This window comes from Tyto alba, unplaced genomic scaffold (genome assembly GCF_018691265.1).
Source record: "Tyto alba isolate M040663 unplaced genomic scaffold, T.alba_DEE_v4.0 Super-Scaffold_1, whole genome shotgun sequence".
NCBI classification, from domain to species: domain Eukaryota; kingdom Metazoa; phylum Chordata; class Aves; order Strigiformes; family Tytonidae; genus Tyto; species Tyto alba.
The window spans coordinates 20,703,471-20,729,445 of NW_024881261.1; the positions used below are offsets into that span (position 1 = coordinate 20,703,471).

The 25,975-nt window shown below is 41.9% G+C and overlaps 2 protein-coding genes across 3 annotated transcripts in view; one reads left to right on the plus strand and one right to left on the minus strand.

The window, feature by feature from the left end:
* Nucleotides 1–19,283, minus strand: part of CUNH10orf71 (chromosome unknown C10orf71 homolog) — a 96,504-nt gene extending 77,221 nt beyond the window's left edge. Inside the window, exon 1 of the mRNA XM_033001760.2 lies at nucleotides 19,207–19,283. The gene's annotated coding sequence lies outside the window, so the exon portion shown is untranslated. The remainder of the gene's footprint in view (nucleotides 1–19,206) is intronic.
* A 181-nt stretch (nucleotides 19,284–19,464) lies between these two features.
* The window catches only part of VSTM4 (V-set and transmembrane domain containing 4), a 42,556-nt gene continuing 36,045 nt past the window's right edge, over nucleotides 19,465–25,975 (plus strand). For both annotated transcript variants that reach the window (XM_042786998.1, XM_042787004.1), the window contains exons 1-2: nucleotides 19,465–19,643; nucleotides 25,123–25,521. In XM_042786998.1, the coding sequence (XP_042642932.1) occupies nucleotides 19,589–19,643; nucleotides 25,123–25,521 (454 nt within the window). In that variant the 5' untranslated portion in view covers nucleotides 19,465–19,588. The remainder of the gene's footprint in view (nucleotides 19,644–25,122; nucleotides 25,522–25,975) is intronic.

Genomic DNA, 25,975 nt, shown 5'->3' on the forward strand with positions numbered 1-25,975 from the left:
GTGTCCTCACAGCAGATGCACAGCAACATACTGATACTTGTGAATAGCATTATTCAGAAGTGGAGGCAGTTGTAGACACAAGAAGTGAGTTAAGAAGCACATACACAGCACACATTTCTAAAGGGATAACGATGCAACGTTGGCTTTAGTTACAATGAACGTGCCACAGCAACAGTGGGATTATTCAGGTCAAATCCTGCTGTCAGCTGCATCAGTGTAAATTGGGACTAACTGAAGGAGCCACACAGCTTGGTACTTGCTCACTCAGTAATAAACCAGACAAAAATCCACTAGAGTCAATAGAACTGCATGGGTAGAAAAGCAGTGCCTGTGGGAGAAGTCCTGTAAATCACACCTCACTGATATAAATCTGCCCTGCGAGTTATGCAGAAGTCTCTGATTCAGTTCCTCCCAAATAGAAAGGATGGCAAATTTCATAATACTCCAAACAGTTGCAAACTGAATCTTTCTTGGCCTCTCTCATGTTTGTAATTGAAAAATCAGATCATTTTTGTCAAGAGTATTATTTATTCTGGTTTTTAGAAATACACTTAATCAAATATAAACCACAAAAACTGTTAAAAATGCTTTGGCTCAGCAACCAAAAATGGGAAAACACAAAGGAAAGTACCTACCTAGAAAACCTGATAAAGAAACGAAGTTTATACTCACCTACAAAAAGAAATATAAATAGAGTTTGAATTAAAGAAAGGACAGAGAATTATGACACTATATAATGACATAGACCAGGTCTGAAATACAGCGCTTGTAATTAGAGAATAAACAAGTAGGATCTGTGGAGGCTTCAGACTTCTGAAAATTGTCCATCTTCTCCAGTAGCCTCTGATACAGTGGCTAATAGCACACATCTAGATGAAGTCTAGGACCATTACAAGTATGTGCCAATGCTTTCCTAGAACAGCCTACTGCCCTACAAAAGATTTCTGCTTAGCGTCACTAAGCCAAAAGTGGTCCTGTTGAATTTAGTATCTTTTGATGTACTTTCCTTCCACAGTCAGAAGTAGTTGATTCCATAGATACTATATATTTATACATAAAAAAAATCACAAAGGCCTTTGCTCTCCTTGTCACTACATCAGTGAATTTGCATGGTCACTACTAACACTTCATCAAAGCAATTCACATACTCCTCAGAAGGCATGTCCACACTTCACAGAGAGGGGAAACAAGACATGGAGCAGCCCAAGTGTTGTGCCAAAGGTCAATGCAGGATATGCAAAGCAGAGAATGCAGATAATGCTTTCCAAGTTCAATGTGGGTGACCTAATTATTAGACCATCATTCTTTACTGCTGCCTCCAACAAAAATGCTGGTTTTGGAATGGTTAGGTGTTAAGTATTTCACCTTATTGAATATATAGGGCCTCAATTCTTGTATTCCAGGGTTTAAGCCCTGGAAGAACCCTGTGCTTACATTCACAACTGCATCAAACAGGAACCTCAGCAAAATCAGTGACATTACACTGGGGTTGAACACTGTGTACTAATAACAAGCCCAAACACTTCACATGCAGACTGGCACAGTTCACAGATTCTGTCTTCTGCATTCAGTTAAAAAATGTGCTTCCCTGCTAGCCCTTAATCCACGCAGTGCTTGCAGGAAGCGAGCGATGTTTCATTTGCATCCCTCACACCACTGCTGATGACAGTCTGTCTTGATGCAGACAATCCACAAGGCCTTTCCTTTACAGATCAGATTCTACTTAGTGTTATCAGAAATCTTTCCGAGTCAATGGGCAATTAAAATAATTACCTTTAATCATATTCTTCAATTACTCCACAGTACTGAGGGAGGATTTACAGGGCTGGGACCAGATGCAAACATACTCTATTGTGATTAAAACTGGCTGAAATGCTCCAGTGAATATAAAACACTGACTATTCACCCCTTTTGGGAACAACCCCTGTATGTTTTAAGCTGCTTGATATTTAAACTCATTAGAGTGACACCAGGGAAGCAATGGAAACCTGTGGTGAGTGCATAAGGGCTCCTGCAGGGACCCCTTCAAAAAAGCTGCCACCTTGAATGCATACAAAACACAAAATAGCTGCTTAGAAGAAAAAGCTGCTGTGTATCTGCAGGATGAGCTGTTCTAAAAGTAACTGGCAAAACAACTGTGAAGGCTGGGCGGGCTGATTGGTGAATCTGCTCTTCACACACTGGGTATCTCCAACTGCTCTGGGACCTTGCTATTCCAACCCAGGACCCTCTTTGGGAGCCTACAGGCATCTTTTTGTCCTGAGGTAGGGCCCGTGACCTCAGGTCTCAAAGGCTACATCTACCTGGCTGTTTCCTTTGGGACTCTCCTTGCTGGAGGCTTCTGCTCCTTCCTGCCAAAGAGATGCAGTGCCCAAAGTAGAGCTGGAGAGCTCTGAGGTACCTCAGTGGGTCCTGACACGAGGAGCTGACTGGATGTGTTTGGTGTGGGACTGAGGACAGTGGCAGGTTCACAGGGACTTGACTGGGGATGTCGAGGAAACTGTTTTTTCAGATAAGCAAACTGATGATATAAAGGAAAACTAAATATACGAGAGAACTAACTGATGCTAGGAAGTGAGAAAAAGTGATTGCACAGGAAAAGGCAGGATATTTGAATTTACAATCGCCTCTAATCACTGATTTAGCAGGATTTCGTCAGGAACAAAAGAAGAAGCAGAGTGCTGCCAAAAGTCATTATTTAACTTGAAGTTTTGCACTATCTTATACTCTACTTGAGACATTAGGTCTTCAAATCATGTGTCTGTGGCAACCCTCAATTTAATTTAAAATGTACCTTGCTCGAGGCTGTAGAGAACAGTAAGAAGCTCCAATTTCTGCTACATCATAAAGGCTCAGAAACTGGGAGATCAATAGTACTAATTAAAAACCCCCAAACTTCTAAACTGTCAGGATTATTTTGACCATGCTTATAGATTTTTTAATTCTCAAGGTTACAAACACAAGCTCAGCAAACAACAGGCCCGTACCTGCTTGCTACTGGAGAGGCAGTTCCTTCTCAGTGACACACACCAAGTCCAAGAAGTTCCTGGCTTACAAAGGGGAAAAGCCTAGCCCTGCATCTCCTCTCAAAATTACTCCAAGATGTAGTGCAGGAAAATCACACTGCATATTGCTGGAAACTTATGTAGAAATGATTTCCACTAGAGACTGGCAGAGGTGAGTTAGAGAGTAGAGAAAATTAAAAGTATGCAATGGTATTTAAATGTAAAGATCATGTATGTCCAACTATCACGCAGTGCCAACAGTAGTAAGTTTGTGCATCTCTGTTCCCTTTCCCCCTTGCTATAGTGAGACCTTGCTTAAACTTACCCAACAAGATCACTGCCTTAGTCCTGCATCCCCTGCATAGAAATTATTCCTATAGACGGTTTCCCTGAGTATTATCATCCAGATGCCATCGCAGCACATTAATAAATAATTTAGATCTAATTCATAACATTTTCCAAATAATGTTAATGAGACAATAACTCAAATCTAGTTCCTGTTAAATAGCATGATCCACACTTACAAGAAGGTGCAAATGGAAAATCATTCTCCAGCTCACATGATATAACATTGACAAAACCGATAAACTTTTAATTCAATCCTACCACCTGCCAGGCTTTTCAAACAAGATGATGAAAGAGGGCAACTTACACAGAGTTCAAACATTAAGATAAAATTTTGACACCATTGCCTTGTGCTTTTCATGAATTAGACTGAAAGACACTCAGATCAGATACTCATGAGAGGAAAAGCAAAAGAGCTTGTCTGGTACCTCAGCACCAGCCTTATCCCTGGTTTGTGCCCGGATGGAGCAGCCTGAGCCTGGTGCACCAGCACACACCCTGCCCTTGGCTCTTCTCTGCTCATTGTTAGAGCTTGAAGCACAACAGCACTACAGCCCAGCAACATGCACTAAAAATGAGCAATCTCAGTGCATATGCTGAAGCCTTCTCTTATATGAGTGTAGGCTTGTGCAGTGTAGTGCCTTAAGCATACCACGTTGAAGGACATAGACACACTTGGCTTTCAGAGTCGAGCACAACTACAACCGATTTTAATTTCTCCATTGAGTTTAATGGGAACAAGACGAAGCTGTGACTGGACCTTCTATGTGAGTCATAAATGCCTTCCCACCATGACTAAGGAAAAATAAAAAATGCTTCTCATGTCCTTGATTATTCAGGAAGTAGAAACCAGTCATTGGCCTAGAAGCATGTGTTTTTTCAGGCATCCTTCTGGGGAGGTGATACTATTGATGTGAATTGGGATGAGACTTAGAGCATGTGGGGGAAAGGACCAAAGGGTGGCTGTGACTGCTGCATGGCTTGTCTGCAGTAGGAACAAGGAAACCACACAAGAGGCAGCATGAATCCAGAAGTGGTACCAAGCCTTAAACCAAGTAACAGCTGCTAGACCAGTGCTCCCAAGCCTTCCTACTGACTTATTTATTATCTCCTCCTGCGTAATTTGTCATAATCTCTGACTCGTCAGGCCAATTAATCATGCTTCAGGAAAAATGAGATTTCTCACAAGGAGATTATCTGTCTCTGACAAACAAGGGATAATTCAATTAGCTTTCTTTTCTAAACATTTATTAACTGGTTTTGGTAAATTAGTCCTTTTTGTAATTTAGCTATAATTTAGGAAGATTTAATATGTCATTAGGCACACTGAATTCTGTGTTAATATAACATTATGGCTGAGATTTTAATTGCCCCAGAGCCAGGAACTGTATACATAAATGGCTTCATTCCCACATGGAAGAGGCTGATAGGAAGTACACAGGGCTCCACAGAAATTCTCCTTAAAATCCCTTCTTCTGTGAGTTGAGCACACACTCAAGGACTCTGGAGAATAGGAAGCTTCCTTTGTCTTGGGTAAGAAGTCTAAGAATTCAGTGAGAAAGATAAATATTTACACATTTATTTGCAGAATTTCTACATACCACAGAAATTTGTAGTATACATTGATTTAACTCTCCTCACAGTTCTCACAGTTCCTATTTTCCATACTGTAATTTCCAGAGAAAATCCTAATATCTAAGAGCAGTACCTGACTGTGTCCTGTCAGATGAGAGTATCTCCTCTGTTTCATTCTGGATTATGCCTTTCAGTCCTTTTAGCCACCCCCAATTGACACTAAATCAAAACAACCGAGTTGTGTGGATGTTAGAAGGCATAAGAGAAGTAGATCCAGTTTTAAAGCAGTATTAATTACTTTACCATAGCAGGGTCATATAGACTTTGCCTAAACTGAAAGTGAAGACTCAGTTTAAGTAGACTAATCCCTACATACTGCTGGCTGCAGCCCAACTGTAGCGTGGATTCAGAGCATCATAACTGGTCACTGGAACAACTGAATTCAAGGTATTTCCTAGTATACCCAGTAGTAAACCGACCATGGCAGATCCTTTCAGAGTTCACGTTTGACAGCATGGATCCACCACAAAGTGCTAGGATTTGGGGAATCTTCTTTCAGAGAATTTTGGAGCTCAGGCCAAGGCAGACTCTTCCCACTGTTTGATAGATTGTCCAGTTTCTATCAGAACTTGACAAAAGAGCAGAAGCCTCCAAGACAGTTACATTCCAGTACATTTCATGAAGACAAGCAGCTAGAAAAAGACCTTATTAGTCCTCTCTACAGTGTGGATCTTAGTGCCTAAGAAGTGACAAACCTCCACTTCAAGATTTTCCCAATGCTGGGGAGTTCTCTCAATCTCTCTTTACAGATTATCTGACACCTAATAATAGCCCTAGTCCTATATACCTAACATCAACTAAGCACATAACACAAAACTGCTGGGAAGCATACTTCATTAGTTCTGCTGCTTGTAAGATGTACCTGCTTACACTTGAAATACACATCTCCCAGTAGCAGTAGGAAAATGGCCACAAATTATGAAGAGCCAGTTCAGCCCATCAGACTGGCACAACCAATACATGCCAACTCTGTGGTAAACCACACTTAAAAAAAGGAAAAAGCTTTTTATCACAGTCAGCTGCCTTTCTGACTCAGCTGGAATGACTGGTACCCAGTTACAGCTGAGTTGACCAAGAAAAGCCTCAAAGAAGAAAGATCTGATTCTCTACCAGTCTTGAAAACACTCATCACTAGCACAACAAGGGAGCTTATATCTCTGGCAAAAAGCTAAATGTTGTAACCACTCTTCCATCACACCTTCATTCAGAGAAAATAAGAACTTTCCTTAATTGTATTTTATGGTTAAGATACTCCAGCACTCATTAGTTACTATGCTGTTCACTAGTTTAAAGCCATAAACTCATATTTGAAATAAATTGTATAAAACTGAGGCTTTTTCATGAGTTATTTCAAGTGGTAACAAGAGGCATGTTTCTACACTTAGCTATAGACCAACAAAGACTGGGAGTAACTTCATGGAATTACTGCAGCAAAGAGCAGTGCAGAGAGGAGGACAGCACAGCCCATGTATTTTTTAATTTAAAATATTCCTATATTTAACTACAACCCCAAACTCAATAATTATTACCATTAAGGGATTTATTAGGCAAGGATTGCTCTGGAGAAAGACCATCTGACCTCAGTGGGAATTTTGCCCAAGTAAACTTCTCATTGGAGTATGCAGTACTTCCTTCTTGTATGCTAACACTCCTGAGCATTATCAAAGACCAGATCCATATCTGAAAACTATTTCATTAGGTCTCAAAGGTATCATTAGCAACAGAGGTGAAGCTTTAAAAACTATTGGGACAGATTCCCTCTGTCCCTCTTTGGTCTGTGCAGTGTCCACTAACACTCAGCAAACAGCTGACAGGAATTCACAGCGCTGGGCTGCAGGGTGAATTAAGCTCCAATAATTTTCCTCCTCCTCAAAGACACTGCAGGGCAGAGAAAAGAGGGGTGGAAAGGTGAATTTTCTGGGGAAAAAGGAGTGTTCACAGGATGTGTGGAGCTGTGCCTTTAAAAAGTGCTGGTATGAGACATGTAGAAGGGAATGTTCAGTTTGATGGAGGTTCATGCAGAGCAATGCTGGCACATTCGGATATCACATTTACAGTCTGTCAGACTCCCAGACTTGGCATTATCTCAGGACAAAGTACTGTATTGGGGGAGAATCAAACTATTCTGCAAGAATGAATAACGGCGTGGGTAAACTCCCTACTAGTGAAAAAACCCTTAGAGAAGACGTGCACAGTTTCTACAGCTACAAACAATGAATGCTATCAGAAGAATACTGGGCAGAAAGTCAATTTATTTGTGATAAAAGTTCGATCTCAAACTCTTGAGGTTTTTAATAGTTTTCAATTAAGACAGCCAAGAGGCTTACAATGAAAATGGATTGCAGAATCTTAAGGACTGCATTCCATACAGAAATGGAACAAGATTTGCTAATGCAGGGGGAATAGAAAGTATAAAAGAAGTTTGTAACAGATCTAAGACTTGAAAGATGAACATTTTTTCTGGAGGGAGGAGAAGGGGGATTGAGGAGGATGGGTGTTGACTAACCAGGTTCCTGATAAGAGAATAGTTCTTCATTGTCATTAAGACGCACACGCACAGACAAGTCAGAGACAGGCTCATGAGAGACGCAGAAATAAACTCTGGCAAAACATCTGGAATCTGCCAAGCAAAGGAAGTCACCCAGACTCAACTGAAGCTTACAGAGTGCAGGCTGCTCTGATACTGTGGCCACGATAGCATACAAAAACCACGGTAAGTAAAGAAATCAAGACTCGCCCATGGAGCTCAGAGACCAAAACAACAGTACGTGGTTCAGCACACAAGCCAAAACCATGCCCAGAGTTTAAAACTGTGCAAGAGTCATAATTCTGGACGAGATGTCAAGCAAGGCCTGGCAAGTTCAATGATGGTAACACCAACACTGCTACTTCTGGGGAAGTCTGGACAGCAATGGCTACAAAACATGATTTGGCTGCCAGCTGTGGGATGCTTACTAATTTTGTCTCTGATGTGCAAGTCAATGTAATGCCAGGAACAGTCACATTAGCACCACTGTCATTGTTTAACCCCAACCAGCAACTAAGCCCCACACAGCTGCTCGCTCACTCCCCCCTTGGTGGGATGGGGGAGACAATTGGAAGGGTAAAAGTGAGAAAACTCATGGGTTGAGAGAAAGACAGTTTAATTCTTAAAACAAAAGTCACACACACAAGCAAAGCAAAACAAGGAATTCATTCACCACTCTCCATTGGCAGGCAGGTGCTCAGTCATCTCCAGGACAGCAGGGCTCCACCATTCATAACGGTGACTTGGGAGGACAAACACCATCACTCTGAATGTCCCCCCTTCTTCGTCCTTCCCCCAGCTTTATATGCCGAGTATGACATCACATGGTATGGGATATCCCTTTGGTCAGTTGGGGTCAGCTGTCCCAGTCTCCTCCCAACTTCTTGTGCACCCCCAGCCTACTTGCTGGTGGGGTGGGGTGAGAGGCAGAAAAGGCCTTGACTGTGTAAGCACTGCTCAACAATAATAAAAACATATCTGCATTATCAACACTGTTTTCAACACAAATACAAAACATAGCCCCATACCATCTACTATGAAGAAAATAAACTCTACCCCAGCCAAAACCAGCACAACTACACCGAGGATAAAATAGGTCAAAGGCAAAGCCCATTAAAGAACTATAAGAATTAGATGTATGGACAGTTAACAAACTGGAAACAAGACAATTTTCTAAGACTTGGTGAAGAAGGAAAATCTTATTACTGATCTTAACATAGTAAGTTTGATGAAAACAGAGCACTCATCAGAGAAAGAGTGACCAAAACAACTAAAGAAGGCTTTAGGGACACCTTTCAGGAAAGAAGGAAGATCTCAAAGAGTGCTGAAAACACACAACTACTCCAAGATACAGGCGACCAGGAAAGTTACACTTGCCCTAAAGAGGCAGCAAGCTTAGGCCTGTTTCTCTGAGACGGCAGGGAAGAAATATCAGTCCAGTTGTTAAACAACTGTTCTGGTTGCTGTAGGGGGCAAAACAGACAATTCACAGAAACCCAGGAAGTCCCTGACAACAAATGCTGATATAAGAGAAGTCAAAGTATGGCTAGGGTATTATAAATTTTAAATGTGCTTTTGCACATTTTATTAATCCACAGAATGTGCAGCATTTAAAAATGGAAATATCATAGCTAGAAAGAACTACAGATGTTAGTAATTAGTGGCACATTACTCACATTTCATTGTAAAACAGATGTGTGTATTATTTTAATTATAATGAGTAATACAACATATGCCTTTGACATATATATAAGCCTAATGTTTTCTTTGATTCAGTGCCTTAAGTGTGGTTTTGATTTTATTTACTTTCCTAAGTTCAGTGTCAGAGGAGAGTGTATTTGTTACATGCTAACAGATCAAAAGAAGCAGAGAAAGTCTCTGTGTGTTATTGGAAACCTGTGTTTTGACGGTACACATTTGCAACTGGTAAGTGGAATGTTATGTTCTCCAGCTTCACTCAAATTACTTCTTTTTAATGATAATATTTCTTTACCCTGAGGCTATACCACAAACAATTATGGAACATTTTGGAGCCTGCATTGTGTGCTATTATTTTTAAAAGATACTATCCTTCTTCCTTTTTTCCCTACAATATTTTTTACTTCAGAGCCATGTCCAAATACACTCCTTTTTGAAAATTACTTGCATATGGCATGGCCTGTATTATGGTCATTTAGCACTGTGGTCATTTACTGTATTGCTAGCTTTTCTTTTCAGTCAAACTGTTGACTGCCTTTGCATTGACAGTCAGAGAGGTGTCTGTAAAAAAAGAAAAATAAATCAGACTTCAAGAGCAGAATCACCAGCAGACGTTCAACAAGGTACTAATATCCCTTACGTGCCATTTAGGCAGAATTGAGATGCTTTCGCCCACCTTCCCTATTTAATTTTAAAAGTTACCTAGGTTCAGATACAGACTTCCCTATAAGATCAGCATGACGTTTACTGTGAGTCCCAGAGAAGGAGCTGAGTTCTCCTTTCCATTTGTGTCTCTCCACAGCCACTCAGGCACACACAAGCCTCTGAGCTACTCCATTAGCCCGGTGAAGTTAAGCCCAAGTGTGGGACACCAGTTTGCACCCTTCAGCAATAACCCTCCCAACTGGAAGGCCTTTGATCAACATCTGCTGTGGACAACATACATTTTGATAAAACTACAGCTCCAAGTAACAGCATCGTTTTTAAATATATATATAACCCCACAGACCCATAAAATGCAACGGAGAGGTATTGGCTATGCCTGTGTAGTGATCCTTCCCCTGACCAAGGGAGGATTGTTTTGGAGAACCTGAAGGGCTTCACCTAAAAGTGAGGCACTGATCTCCATATTACAAGTTTTACCCTCTGACATCCCCCTACTGCCCTCCCCTCCCCCCATCCCTTATTCCATTTTCTCCTGGTGGATCCCAAAAATAAAAAGCGGATGAAGTATTGTCACGGACCATCTTCTCAAGGATATCGTAAATCACCATGATGACAAATCTGTGACACCCTTCTTTCCTAGCTGCTGTCCAACAAATCCCAAAGTTGCAGGAAAAGCCCTCAACCTGCTACAACTACTGAGATTCAGCAAAGACACGAAGCCATGGATAGTTGGCCTGTTGGTAAAAGCTGACTTGTGTCAGCTCTGCTGCTGCTCTCAGCATTGCTGCTGTAACCTTTGCTGGCAATTTGCCCAAAGTTTTTAATATCTGGCCTTTTAAAAATTTCACATTTTAATGTTCGCATTGCCGTACTGCCTCTGCCATTGCACTCAGCCACTGTTTACTGGCACTATCCATCAGCAATCCTCATTGTAACCCTCCACTCCAATTATTAATAACTTTTGACAGACCTTAACAATCAGAGTAGAAATGTTCTATGCAGAGGTTCTCCACCAGGAGTTGTTTTTTTTTTTTTTTTTTTTCAAACTGAGCAAATATTATTCATCTGTTTGGAAAAAACAAAAACAAAAACAAACCAGGGAGCTTTGCCAACATCTGACTTAAAATCAATACAATAAACTTTTAATACCTTCATAGGTCAAAAAAAAAAAAAATTGTCATGTTTCCTGAGTTCAAAGCTGTCTTGCCTAAGTCATAGAGAAGCATTCATACAGGTTTTCTGTCATTTAGAAAGTGCAGAGGAAACCCCCTTTTTGTGCTTACAGAGAGGAATGTGATGGATGCTCGCTTGTAATTCTGCCCACGTCCCTGCTGCCCTGCACAGACTATTGTTCCATGTATCCATGGCACCACCAAATTAGACCAGACACAGCCAAGAAGGATCTGGCTGCTACTTCACCACATCAAAATCACTAATTTTAATGGGTCAGGACCTTCCCTCTTCCATCAAGTAGTACAAATAATTTGGTGCCTTTCTAAGGCCTGCTGTTTAAGCAGTCATCTTTTCCCTGCTTTAGAAGATAAACCAGGAACTTTGCCTGCTGCCTTCTCATGTAAGGAAAGGAATGCAGGAAAAAAAAGATCAGATTATTTTTTTTAATAAGTAGTGCAGATTTGAGAGTTTATACAAGGTAATTTTCAGACAGAAGAAATACAAGCAAATTTTGTGATACGGCAACCCTACATCTTATACACGTGGCCACAACACTGCTAAGAAAAATGACTATGTTTGGTTAAAGGATGCATCCAAACATACGGTATGTACAGTATGCAAGATGTGGCTTCTCTCATATTCTCTGCAAAGAATCATTTAACAAATGGCACCTGAACTTCTGTACTTTAAATAGAACAAATAAAGCATTTATTTTGCTCCTTATTTTTACTTTTAAAGGAAAGAAGATGATGAGCACACAGTATTCAGCACCTGACTGCTATGTGAAGACATCTTTAACTCTCTATAGTATCAGCCTATTTTTCACTTAAAGGCAGATACTGTATGTCCTCATCTACAATATGAAAGAGAATCTATCCTAAAATACTCAATGTTTGAAGGAAATGAAAGTAAAATATTTTGTTCAAAGATGTGACAAAAATTATTCAGAGAGATCATCTTAGAAACACAAGTGAGGTAACTTTTTAAGCAGTTCATGGACTTGCTGCATATTTGGATGGATATTTGTTCATTATTTCACTGCTCAGCAGGAAACTTAACCACTTGTCTCATCCTTAACTCTTCCTGAAGCTCAAAGTTTGACCACTGCTGAACCCTATATAATGTACAAAATCTGACTGGAGCTTACTGATTAAACTGTCTCTGGTAAAGATCTTTACTGAAATAATTCCTTAAGAAACAGGAAGCTTTTACTTCTGTTTTTAAGTTTAAAGAATCTGTTTTAAAGTTAATAGCTGCTAAAGTGTAGCGACACCATTCCTGACAACAGAGAAAAAAGCAAGCACATCTTGCAGGGACATTCCTGAGGTTAGGGAAGGATTCCCTGCTTTTCTGACAACAAACTCTGTGCTGTGGGTACGTGTGTGCATACTTTGTTTCCAGCCTGGAATGTTTTAAAAAACGCAAAAGACAGAGACACAGGATTTATTATCCGAACTTAAGAAAAGCAGAAACAGAAGAAAGTCTTGGGGTACATGGTAGAAAATGGAGATAAGAGGGCAAGATGTTGTCTATGTCTGCGTAAGACAAAGTAGGTCAAAGACAAAATGTTGTTATTCCTTGGGATGTGAAGAGCTTAAATGACTTTTTTGTGGCATGTTTAAGGTTTTAGTATTTCTACTAAAAGAGATAACATACAGAGAGCATAAAACAGTATCAAAGAAAACAAGGCTAGAACAGTTTTTCAGATCTCATTTAGTCCAAAATCCTTCTGAAAAGCTGACAAGGTATACTTAGACTTTTTCTGACAAATATTTGTCTAATCTATATTTAAAAACTTCTCATAAGGAGTGCCCCTCACTCTCCTATTCCAGCTTTTAACTAACCTCATGGTTAGGAAGCATTTTCTAACACCTAATCTTGTTTCCTGCAATTTAGATCTGCAGTTTCTCATTCTACTGTCAGTGAACACAGATGGTTGTTTATTCCCTCTCTTTGCAAGAGCCTTAAAATACCTGGAGATTTATTATGCTTCATGGGCCTCACTGAGAAATCCCATCTTTTCAGTGTTTCCTCACAGGCCATGTATTCTGGAGCAGTGATCTTCCTTGTTGGTTTCTTCTCTGGGTTCTCTCCCGTTGGTACATATTTTCAAGTTTGTAATTGCTTTCCAGCTGTGAACTTCAGCTCCTTCCAAAGGTGAGTTAGCAATTTGTAAAGTACAGATAGTAATTTGGTTCCACTTGTTAGATAACAGTATGAGCTTCACAGTCAATTTTCCAAACAGGCTCCCTGGAGAAGGTAGGTTCTACATGTATCATAGCTCTGCAGCTGGGGATAACTAATGGATAGGAATAAAGCATGTAATATCAGTTAGGAGCAATACCTGAGCAGTTTTGGTTCATTTCTCATCCACATCTTCATCTTAATTCACCTTCATCCAAACCCTGAATTCCACAACCATTCTTGGACATTACCTCAGTTTTTTTCCTCAATCCACGTGGCTGGGTAAAGGCAGATCAGAAATACCAGGTGCAGGCAAGGGGAGCATTTCTTGTAATATTTCTGGCCTGAGAAGAAGCAGGTAGGCTCAAGGAATTTATGTGAAAGCCTTAATTCTTAAGATACATCCAGGCTAAATTTGCTAATTTGGAAAATTTGTTGAAGAAATGTTTGAAAGCTTAAGACAATGAATCCAAACATAACCAGACAAATGCTAAACAAGTACACTAAACCTGACATTAGTTCACGGCTTTTGTATTGTGACCTTCCATGAGCCATGTAGTGCCAGTTGACAACAGTGGCTTTGAGCACCCCTGTGCAGGTACAGTGATTCTCTCATGGTCACCCTCACCTCAGAAAGTTCTCCCTCTGTAACCACCAAACTTTATTCTTATCAGGACCACATCTAGTACTGTGGGAGCTGTGGAGCCACCTAATCAGGGAGGAGGGATATGCTGTCAAAATTCTGTCTCTTTAGCCCAGAACAAAGTGACAAAGGAGCACATAGTGTGGTTGGATTTGATCAGTGAGTGACTGTGACACAACATTTTGCTGAGATGACGAGTGCTGCAAATCGTGTGAAGCTGGAAGAGTCTTCTGGGAACACAGTATTTTGTGTTTGCCCTGGCTGTACTACACTTCAAGTATTTTCTCTCAGCCACAGTTAGAAGGAGGGCACTGTGCTAGATGAATCATTGCTCTTTTCCAGTAGAGTCATTCTTTTATCTCCTGTTGACAAAGAGATAGTGGGACACCTCTTAGACTGAAGATTGTGAGACGAATTATGGATGCAAAGTTTTAAATATGGTGCCAGCACAGGTTGTGTGGAAAGCACAGACCAAAATCCATAGACAGGAGACTTTACAGATAAAACCTGTCCTTGCAGTCCTCAGGAGAGGCTTGCACTTGCCCAAATTTGGCCAAAACACTTATCTGGGGAGGCAGGCAAGCCGAAACAGGGGATAGCATGGTGCATGTTGGGGCAACTCTTACTGACTGTGTGGTTCTGGAGTCAATACCCTCTCTGAGCCAGGCAGAGTGGGATCAGCAGGCTCACAGTGGGTAGCTCAGAGCAAAGTACTGTCAGTAGTGCTTTAACTGGGATGGGCTCCTAATGAGAATATATAGCCAGAACATATTAATGCACTGAAAAGGCTTTGAAATCCATCTTAGTATGACATTTGCTCACCTACTGCCAGAAATAAGGACAGCTAAAAGTGACATTTTAATAACTTTGGAGAACAGAACTAGAACTGCAGTGGACTTTTTAATGGTGCTCAAAGGACACTGCTATGTACCACTACAGGAAGATGAGACAATGTTTTTCTGCATGACTATGCACTGTAAGACTTAATCAGGTTTCAACTCTTGCACACATCTAAGGATGCAGAAGGTACATGAGAGAGGCTCTAAACACTCTTGCAAAACGTCCACAAATCTATTTTTTTTTCAGGATTAGCAGTGCCCTGCAAAGTAGAATGATCAAACTTGAAGCAAGAGCTAAGAAATACACAATAAATCCCCTGAGCTTTTATGCAGTCCCAAACATAATCATAAAAGTAGCAACAAAACCAAGTTCCCTGAACTAAAAAAATGTGCTCTCATTTGAAGAAAGAGAAAATGGAAAAATACGTTACAGCATCAACAATAAGGATTTCAGCTATCCAGGAAAGTATATCTGCACCACACAAAACATCAGATCCTACCCAGATACATCAGTATCATTCACAGCCCTGAAAGAGAATGGAAACGAGAATGGAGGAAGGACACCTTACACTGGGGGAAAGGAAAACTTTAGTAACAACATTAACCTATCTGGCAACTTGCCAATCAGTCAGAAATAAATGGCAACAAGTAAACTATCATCAAATCCCCGAATACAGTGTAAACACTGCATGATATTCAGAGACCTAAAAAGTATGATGCTTACATTTTGAAAGCTCTTTTATAGTGTCTTTCTCATTGACGTGGAGCTGGATCCACAAAACAGTATTTTCCACACATCAGTCCACAAAATAGCTGTGGAAAAATACCAGGGTAGAGCTTTTAATCCTAAACCATGTTGTTCAGAAGCTCTGGGATGTTACAGTTCAAAGTGAATTTGGCCCATTAAAGGAATGGGAAAATTTGGATACAGATCCAAACTCCCTCCATGCTTGGCAAAACTGAATTAGTTTGGATTTCATCCATCTCTAATCTTCGAGCATTCATTTGTAATTAGGATTCCTTGGGCCATGGGAGCTACCAGCTGCTGGACTCTGAAGAAGACTTGGGCATAACTCATGTCTCCATGACAAGGTTCAGGCAGGCAGGTAGCATCTTTGCATGCTGCCTGGATGAGGTGTGGGAGGGTGATGAGCTGTAGGTGCCCTGATCAGTCCAGGTAAAGAAGGTAAGTTCAGAGAGATGGTTTATTGCTGCAGGTGGGTACAAACTCTCATACATCACTCAGAACAAGCATAACTCTTCTTAACATATCAGGTATGAAAGCAGACAATCAGCCCACCCCAGTCCATGTACATGCAGTGTGTTGCAGCCTCGCAAAGACATTTTTCCCAGAGCTAGAGCACAGCCAAAGCAGCCCTTTGTGAGTTGCAGTGGATACTACTGTATCCCCCTGCTGCACTGCAATATTGCTGCAAGGGCAAGCCACAATTCTGCTCATAGAAATCCTGCAGGGAGTTTTTGGAGACAGATTTGGGGACTCTACTAAGACTTTTCAATAGAAGAAGGCAGGTTAAGAATGGCAGGCAGAGAGGGAGGACAGGACAGCAAAAAACAAGAGGCTGTAGTTACCTCTCCGGATAGATGTGACTTTGCAGAGACAAAGGGGATTTGCACAGCAGCTCTTGCCCAGTGACTGAGGCTGATGATTTCAGTAACACTGCCCCCAGGGAGCGAGGGGCTCCAAGCACTGCAGGAACAGGCAGTCTGAGCTGTGTCAGCTGCACCAGTGTGCTGAGCAGGCATTTTCCTCATCAGAGCAGGCCCGTTCCAGCAGGAAAGGAGGCCATGTAGGTGCTGCCAAAGCCGAGAAAGCCATATCCTGCCGTTCAGAGGCTCCACTCGAGTGTATCAGCACACTTCCAGAGAAGCTAAGGGAGGTGTACTGGCTTACAGAGCTGTGTGCCTGGCCTGTAGGTGAAAGAGAAAAATGGGAACTGTGCTGCATGTTCATATGGCCTCTACAATTTTTGGTGCGTGGGTAAACTGTGATGGTGTCAGCTAAGAGGCATCAACAAGCAAGAATAAACATTTTACAAAAGCCGAAATATCTCAGCTGTTACAAATGGACTGAAAGGATGAAAGATTTTAATAGTGAAATAATGCAAACCCCATAATTGCAAACTTTCACACAGGTTGCCCCAGTTCCATTAGCAAACCCTTCCAATGCAGTCACAAAGTAAGGTTACAGATCACCCAGCTGCAGCCCAGAGGTTGGAAACAACTTGCATAAAGCCATCCAACAAGTCAGTATCAAATCTGAGAAGATGGCAGAGGTCAGCAGCCTATGTTTCTCCACAGCTCACTAGCCTGACTAGTGCTGTCTGGTCCATGAGCATACTCCAAGAGATTGGCAAAATGTAGATTTATTTAGGTGTGTTAGTTGCTGGGTTGCCTAACGAATGTTGCTGGCAGTACATATTAGTGTCAAGAGAGACACCCATGCATAGAAGCTGAGGGGTCCTGTTCCTAGCTCTGCAAAGAAAAGCACTCCCTTTGTAAAAATCCTAAAAGGGAAGCATCACCTGAGCTTATTTATGCAATGACGAGTATAAAGGACTTTCAGCCTATACCACTTTTAAAAGTACATTCTGAAATTTAAAAGAAAGAATATGGAGCACTTTTCACGTTCTTATGTTAATGAAGATCTCTCAGTGGGCGAGAAACTAAATAATTCTACACAAAAGAGAGAACCCGCAACACACAGGGAACTGTCAAAGGTACAGAGATCACAAGCTGCAAAACAGAAAGAACACGTTTTCAGTAAACAGTCAGGCACATGAGACTGGAGAAACCAAGATGTGCTTCTGAGTCTTCTTCTATCTATCTATCTTCTATCACAGGCATATGCATCATATGAAGTCTTCTCACCAACTGATCGACCTAGCTCTGTCCCAAAGCTCATTAGGGTTCTTGATGTAATTAAAGGAACTGTTAGTGCCACTGGTAACTGGGATGGTTGATAATGACAAACACCGACACTAATTCTCATAGTGCATCTTTAAGCTCTGTAGGGTCCAGGCACATGAGAACTTAGGCAGTCCTTATTAATATCCTTTCATCAATATTTTGTACACACCATTAAAAGATTAGTAGATTGAAGGAATTTATGAGAGTGACAAAGTGAGGTATGACTGAGCCTAGCAGAACTACATGAGAAGGTCTAAAATGTCCATCTGGCCTAATGTCATTTTTCCAACAATGGCAAGGAGCAGATGCTTTGGAAAAGAGCATGCAAAATCAGTCATCCCTGGTTTCCCTCTCAATCAGCAGTCCAAGGACTTCCTGAGATGGAGCTTCCATCAGGACCGTCAAATTAAATAATTGCTGGTACAGTTTTTTGTGAGTTTGTCTGTTTCTTTTTTAATTAGCTTATCTCTTTAATAGGATTTCCCTTTGCTATGCTAAAGGACTAGACCTGAATCTACAAATCTTAATTAGCTCCCCAGGCAGTACAACTTTTAACAACCCTCTCTGTTTCCTCAAGTCTGCTGACTGTTCTGTGCATAATCCAGACCTGACATTCCCTTGTGAGGAGTGTTAGCTGTATGGACACAAAAGTCTGTCCCTGAAGTAAACAAATTGCACAATATTAAAGGCAGTGTTCAGTCTCATAAGGATTAGATAAAGCACATGCTAAATTTTCTGTGATGCTTAAAAGCAGACATGTATTAGCCTGCTTAAATGATTACTAGGAGAGGGGTGGAGTAGCTAAATCATTACTAATTGCCCTATCTAAGGAAGCAGGAATGCCAAAGTGTTTGTATCATCCACACTTTGCGCAACGTGAATACTAAAATCAGGCATAACCCATCATACCTGCGGGTGGAAGGATTAAACCCATGTATCTGGAGATTTGTGGGCTTTCAAATAATAAACACTTTCAAAAAAAGCAAAGGGGAAGGGCAGGAGTTGACTGCCAGTGACAACTTCCCTAGTCCTTTCTAGCCTAGAAGTATAGTACTGTTGGTCAAAACAAGAACGGTAACCTTGGGGTGATGCACCTTAAGGTGCTACATCAATTAATTGAGGACTTTTTTAGAGAGGGCGAATGGCAGTGGTCAGTAGTTGTGCTACCACAGAAGAAAGAAGAGGGCAAAATCCTCCAAACATCAGAGCACGGAGTGTAATGTCCTAGCACAGGTGTCCAAACAGCCTACAGCATCCAACCCCATAACTGCTGAAGAGCCAGTTCTGCCTGCCAGACCTCCTTGTTCCTAGGCTGCCACCAACAGAGCCAACGGAAAGGGAGACAGCCATTAACTAGAACTGCCTGGTGGTCCTATTCCAGTTAAGGAGTGGGATGAGGGGAATAAGCATCAGGACCTGCAAAATTTCAAACACCTCTAGGAAAACAGAGAGGATTCATAACACAGCCTTCCCCTTCCCACCACCCTGCCCCCAAACCCACAGCTGCCAGGCTGTTTCACCCGCTTGCAAAGAGGATTTCTGTACTCAGAGCGGGGAACTTACCACTTACTATCCGCACAGATCCGTGTCCTTTGGGCACAGGGCGTGTGCACGGGGCGGGGGGGGATCACAGAGCCTACAGATGGAGCAGCCCTATCTAGCCCCAGTGCCAGCCCACAGGCCTGAGCTCGGTGGGAAGGAAAGAAAGGGAAAGAAGGCGAGAAAAAGAGGAGGAGAGTTGAGCAGGGGGCAGGACGGTGGGAAGCGCAGAGAAGTAGGGAGGGAAGGAAGAAAGCGGAAAAAAAGGAGGAGAAAGGGGAGGAGATGAAAGGCAAGGGGAGAAGGGAGGACCGGGCGGGGAGGAGGCGAGAGGCCGGGAAGGAGAGGAGGGAGGCAGCTCGGCAGAGAGGGACGGGACGGGACGGGACCCAGCGCCCCGCGGGCCATGCGCCTCCTGGCCGCGGCGCTGGCCGCCCTGCTAGCCACGGCCCCGGCCCCAGGTAAGCGGCACCGCGGGCGCGCAGCAGCCGGCGCCCAGCCCCGGCAGCGCCCTCCGGGCCGGGACAGGGCAGCCCCCCTCGGCCGCCCGCGGGACCCCTTCGCGCCGCGGAGCAGCGGCCGGCCCCCCCCGCGCCGTCGCACCGTGGAAGGGGTTGGGGCAGCGGCCCCGAGCCGCGGCAGCGCCCGGGTCTCGGGCACCAGGAGAAGGGGCGTAGCGAGAGGTTTGGGGGCGGGGGGGGGGGGAAAGTTGCCGCCCGGGGAAGCCCGGCAGCACCGCCGGGAGCGGGCGACTCCCCGCCCGGCTCCCCAGCAGCCGGCCAGGTCCTCCCCCGCCCCGGGGTGGTCCCTCTGCGGGCTCTGCCGCCGCCTCTCCGGGATCCCGGCAGCAGCGTTTCTGCACAGCGACCGGATCCGCAACTGCCTTTTTGAAAACAAAACCCCTACCGATGCAGAAGTTTATCGAAAGGCGTCCTCTGCCACCGTCTGTGCCAGGCGGGACAATGTTGAGCTGCACCGTTGGACTGCAGGCAAAGCTGAGGCAAAAGGAGATTTGGCATTGTTTTTTTCCACAGGTGCCTCGATCTCATAGGCGTCCAGTGGAAACGGAACCCGTAGGTCACTGGTAAAAAGCCTCCTCCATTCAGGACCATTATGCCTCCAAAATCAAAGGTTCATTGGGAAGCGTCGTGTCCTAAAGCTGCAAACTGGTCATAGAGTCCAGATCTGAACTTCAAGGTGCAGCAAGGGTTAGAGGGGTGGGGAAGTCCTGCTCGTTCAAGGTTAACAAAAGAGTTGAATTTGAATCTTCACCTCAAAAGGGCAGGAGATGGTGGAGTCAGAGGTTTGGTTCAAGTCCATCTTCAGTCAGTGCAGAAACTTTCTCTTGAGAAGGAGCCTCTGACTTGTGAAACTTGCAGACAGATCTATTCAACTGAAAACAGCTGGTGTTGCTTTTGGTGATCTTGCTAGCCAGCTTGCTCCTAATTATTTCATTTAAACAAAGAGCTTTGCTTCTTCTTTGCTTATCTGCTCTTCTTTTTAACTGTAGAGAAGTCAAAATAAAGCAGGCTTTGACAGTAATATTGTTTCATAGAATAAACTACAACACAGATAAAACCAATCCCATATGCTTCTGGTCATGCAAATCTGAGATCAGAAGGTAACTACCCTGGTGGCATGCCTTGCTAGTCCCTTAGCTATCAGCAGGGGCTGAGGAAAATGTCCTCTCAGCCCCGAAGCGTGGATTGTAGGTTTTGCCTGTCAGGCTCCGTGGAGGAAGGAAGAGGGGCCAATGTATAACACTAAGCCTGGACTGTGAGCAGTAGTGCACAGGAGCAACTCTACTAGTGAGTATCTACACCAAAATAGCTGGGGTTCTTCCACAAAAACACAGCCACGCTGAAACTGCTTGCCAAATATAAGGACCCAGCAGTGACTGTGGGTCCTTAGCTACTGTTCCAGCACAGAGGGGACAGACCCAGCAGAGACAGGTGTCTGGATGCTAAAAGTATAATTTGTTACTCCTGACAGTGCTGTGAAAGTGTTTTGCTATGTAATATAGCAAACAACAAAGTCCAAACCTAGGTAATATTTGGAATTCAACTGGTGTAAACAGAACCGGACTATTTTCAAAATAGGATTTTTCAAAACAGAATTCAGTTAGCAGTAACCTTCCCTGACCCCTGACTCCCAAGAGGCTAGCAAGACATGCAGGTCTAGGGTACCAAAGAAACAAACAGCTTTTTGAATATTGGAATAGGGGCAACTAAGTGAACTGGTTGCAAATGGGAGACGTGTTTGATGATTAAGCAAACTGCAAAGGAATCCTCAAGTCTTTGACTCACTCTCCTCCCTCTTTCTATACATAGTTTCCCTTTCCGAACAGAAGCAAGACTAAAACTCTTGTGGTGAGCTCCACTTGAGCAGCTACATCATGCTATACTGGGAAGGCAGGAGAAGAAAAACAGTGATTCTTCACTCGAAGCAGTAATCAGAAGTCTAGAAATTCAGTGCCCTGTTGGCATGCAAGCCTGTTCTCAAGTTGTGGAGGAGTCTCCTGTCTTGGTGTGGAGACCATTGCAAGGGTAAACCTCATGTTGGGGCTGATCCAGTGCCTGCTAAAGACAGGAGGAACATTTCAGCTAGTGTCTGGGAGCCCGGAATGACGCTTTTCCTTTCCACACAAGACTTAAATGACCTCTTCCCTCCAAAATCCACCGCTGTTCCTGTTCCCATGGCAGTGGGAGGATGCATCACATGACCCTGTTCAACATAAGATGAGACGAGTTCACAGTAAAAGCATCAGGACATTTCCAAAATTCTCCCCATTGCTGCACTTGTACAGCTGCACCAGTAGGAGCCACAGAAGAAAGATAAGGAGAGAGGTTCCACTGATCATACAACAAGAAAGATGCAAAATTTGATATTTCATTATAAAAAGGCATGTCCCCAGAGGAAAAGTAGAAGCTTTAAGTATAAAATACCAATGTTTGTATGAGTGTAAACAGCTAGAAAGAGATCAGAGACTCCATGTACAATGCTTCTTTATCTTCTTGCAGAGGCTTCCATCATCACCATATCTGAGTTCCTCTGTATTTTCTCTTGGGTACTTTTTGGCACTATGTTCTGCCTAGTTTTGAATTAAGCAATGATTTTTTTTGCCTTTTATTTTGGGACTCTATTCCACAATTAATCCTAGCCAGCTTTTTCAAACAAGAAGTTCACATGTCAGGAAAATGACATAATTGTTTTTCTTTACAGTTTTCACGACATGTTTGTAATTTCAGTAGAAAAAGTTTGTGGTTTTCATTTACCCAAATCACATTTTTATAAAGGATTTATTAAACATTTATAGCCTAAGTAACTATGAGAACCCCCAAAAGTGCTGAAATTCTTAAACTTATTTACTGAGCAGCACAACCTTCAAAATTGAATCTTATTTTGATGTCAGAGGCATCCATCTTATCTTCACATCTGCCTGTAAAGCACTAAGGTCAAGTAATTCCAGCAAGTAATAACTGAAGTTTCATGCCTGGAAAGCTTTTGGTAGTATTCAGCCTTAATTTTAAATTTCAACATCCTGTTCTATTTGTGTGCTTTCTACAAACCAAAATAACCTTTGGCATTTACAGGAATTGCACACACAAACATCATGCACAGATAATTATATCAATAATCTAGGGCACGTTTAGCTGTAGTTTCTTAAAGAAATTTAAAAAAAAACCCTTTATACAACTTATTTTCTCCATAAAAGAAAAAATCTACTTGGAAAAAATACACCATTCAGTAGAGCTTTCTATTGAAATTACCCAAAATAATTATTATACTATTAATTTTCAGAGGGTTCTTCTCACACAGCTACAATGTAACTTCTTCAATTTAGTGGATTTACTTTAAGGTGATACAATTTACCACTCCATTTTAGGGTTTCACTGGGGCCATAAAACCAGTGTCTCTGCCTTTAATACTTCTTCAGAAATAGAATGGAAATACTTTACTTGCTTATTTTGAAGATAACTATATGTTTGTGTTTCAGGAGCTGATGTCAGACAACAGACTCTGCCAAAACACTCATCCCCTTTTGTTAAAATGTTCCTAGCTGTTGTGCTAGAAAAGTGTCCAGAAATGAAAAAATCATTCTCCCAGAGTTGCAATTCTCATTAGTATTTGAGTACAGTATATTCACGTAACAGGAAGCTTAATATTCACATTTTAGAGGACATTTCATGCTTTGCAGAATGCATTGCAGGGAATGCTTGCTTACTGTTGAAATATGGCTCTGTCTCTAGTGGATGCCATGAGGCCGATAGATTACATATTACAAGTCATTTAGGGAACACAGTGCCACAATATACCATTGGTCAAGAATAGATCAGTCTCTGATATGACTAATAAGAACATTCTTAATGTACATTAGTAAGGAAATAAAATGAGTGTTGATTCCCATGCCTTAGAAAATCTGTCCAGCGTAAATCATTTAGGTCAGGAAAGAAGAATCTTTTTCTAATGAACAACTGTGGACATCTTTCAACCTTTACCTGTACTGGCTGTTGTTAGAAATAAAGCAGAGAGACAAACAACTGGTCTAAGATAGGTTCATGATGAAGAACAGAAAAACAAGAGTCAGAAATTAATAGAACAATGGAATAATCATTTGTCCCAATATAATCTCACGTAATTTTGTCATGCAAATAATGTCACGTTAATTTGAACTTGTAGTCAGAAGGACCAATCTGACATATTTAACCCAGTCTTCAGATGACCCTTTGATTATGACAAGGAGAATATTACTTAAGACAGAGGACATGGGGAGCTGTGAAGTGAGGAGCTGCTTATGGGCATATAGGGAGATTAGTAGTCTTTCAGTGATCATCTAGGGAACAATACCATGTAAGTTTTGCACAAATGGTATCTAAAAGAAGTAGACAGAAGCATGCATGTTGAAATTATGTGACCTTAACAAGTCAGAATAAGATTGGGATACCATGTAGAAAAAACTGACTACCAAGTAACAAAAGTGAAACAGAACTTAGTAAAGCAAAGTCACGTACTTGGGGACTAGTAAGAATTTCTTTGATACACTAGGAACTGAACCCAAATGTCAAAGAAGGGAAAACACCCAAATACCTTATTTAATTATAAACTGACATGTAGTCACATCTGAAAATATAATGAAAAAGGACAACATAGATCTGGGATATACTGGGCAAGGTATATCCCAGTCAAATGTGGGAAGTACTGTGACTATCTCGCAGGACACTGGAGAGCTGCTTTCCAGACACTCTCTATAATTCCAGTTACTCACATTAAAAAAAAAAAAAATTTACAATCAAAACCAAAATTTAAACTGGAACAAATGCAAAGAAGGGCTACTAAAATGAATAGGGAAGTGAAGACACTACTAGAGGACACTAACACAGCTTTGCTTCTTTAGCTCAACAAAGCAAAGGCTGAGACACCAGATAATTGCTCTTCTATATGGAGTCAGGAAGCAAGTGCTAGAGAAGAAAACACTATTTAAACCTAAAGTTGGCACAGGAACAGATAGGCATAAACTGGCTATTGAAACAATCTAGCCTGGAAATCCTAAGAAGCATGCAAGTTGTCAGAAGAACTGGTCATGGAACAGCTTTCCTAAAGACATTCTTGGCTCTTGCTCCAAGCTAGTTTTAGATGAACAGTTGTTCAGACTGATGAAAGGTTACATGATATTGGGCCCATGACAGCAGCAGAGTGTCCACTTCAGCCCTGTCTTACTAATTAGCAAGAATTACTAGACCAGACTCACTGAAGGAGGGCCTCATACTATCTTTAACATTCACAGAGAGACAGAAGATATCAGGTTCTAAAAGCTCAATAAATTGCTGCATGTTGAATGGATGCTATCAGTTTACCTTCTGTGGACTCGCATGCTGGGACAGATTATGGTGCTGTTGTGCCAGTATGGAGGATTCTCACCATCTTTTCTTTCCTTTGCAGATGTTTGTGAGGCTTTAAATGTGACAGTCTCTCCGGGACCAACAGTGCGATACTCTGAGGGAGATAATGCTACCCTTTACTGCCACATTTCTCAAAAGAGAAAGACAGACAATTTGCTGGCTGTGCGGTGGGTCTTTGCTGCATCACCTACCCAGGAATATCTGATGATCAAAATGACAAAGTTTGGGTCTGTCCAATATTATGGAAATTATACTCATAGTTTCCACAAGCAAAGACTTCATCTGCTTAAAGAGAAACATGGAACTATGTACAAATTTCTTATTCTGAGCCTCCAGCAAACAGATCAAGGACATTATATATGCAAAGTCCAGGAAATTGGCAAACACAGGAATAAGTGGACAGCATGGTCAAATGGCACAGCAGCTACTGAAATAAGAGGTAAGAGACTACTGATTTCAATTCTATCACTTTTCTTGTCCCATGATCCCTTTTTTTCTTTTATTGCAAGTTCATCCAGAAGACATTTGAAGTTAGGTTGTTTTTAAGTGTTATCTGTGGATATGATAAGAAAACCTAATACTCAAATTCTTTATTTACACATTAGAATTTAGACATTATTCAGCCCCTAATAAAATGTAAATAAGTGAGAAGATCGGTAGAGTTGTAGAAGAGAGTATATTTCCTTTGCCTTTTACCAGAATATCAGTAATTAAAACTTGTTTGCATTCAGCTACAGGTCTGTGGTGGCTTGACCTTGGCTGGATGCCAGGTGCCCACCAAGCTGCTCTATCACTCCCATCCTCAGCAGGATGTGGAGGGGAGAATATACAATGGGAGAAAACCTCATGGGTCAAGATAAAAGCATTTTAATAAAGCAGAAGCAAAGGCCATG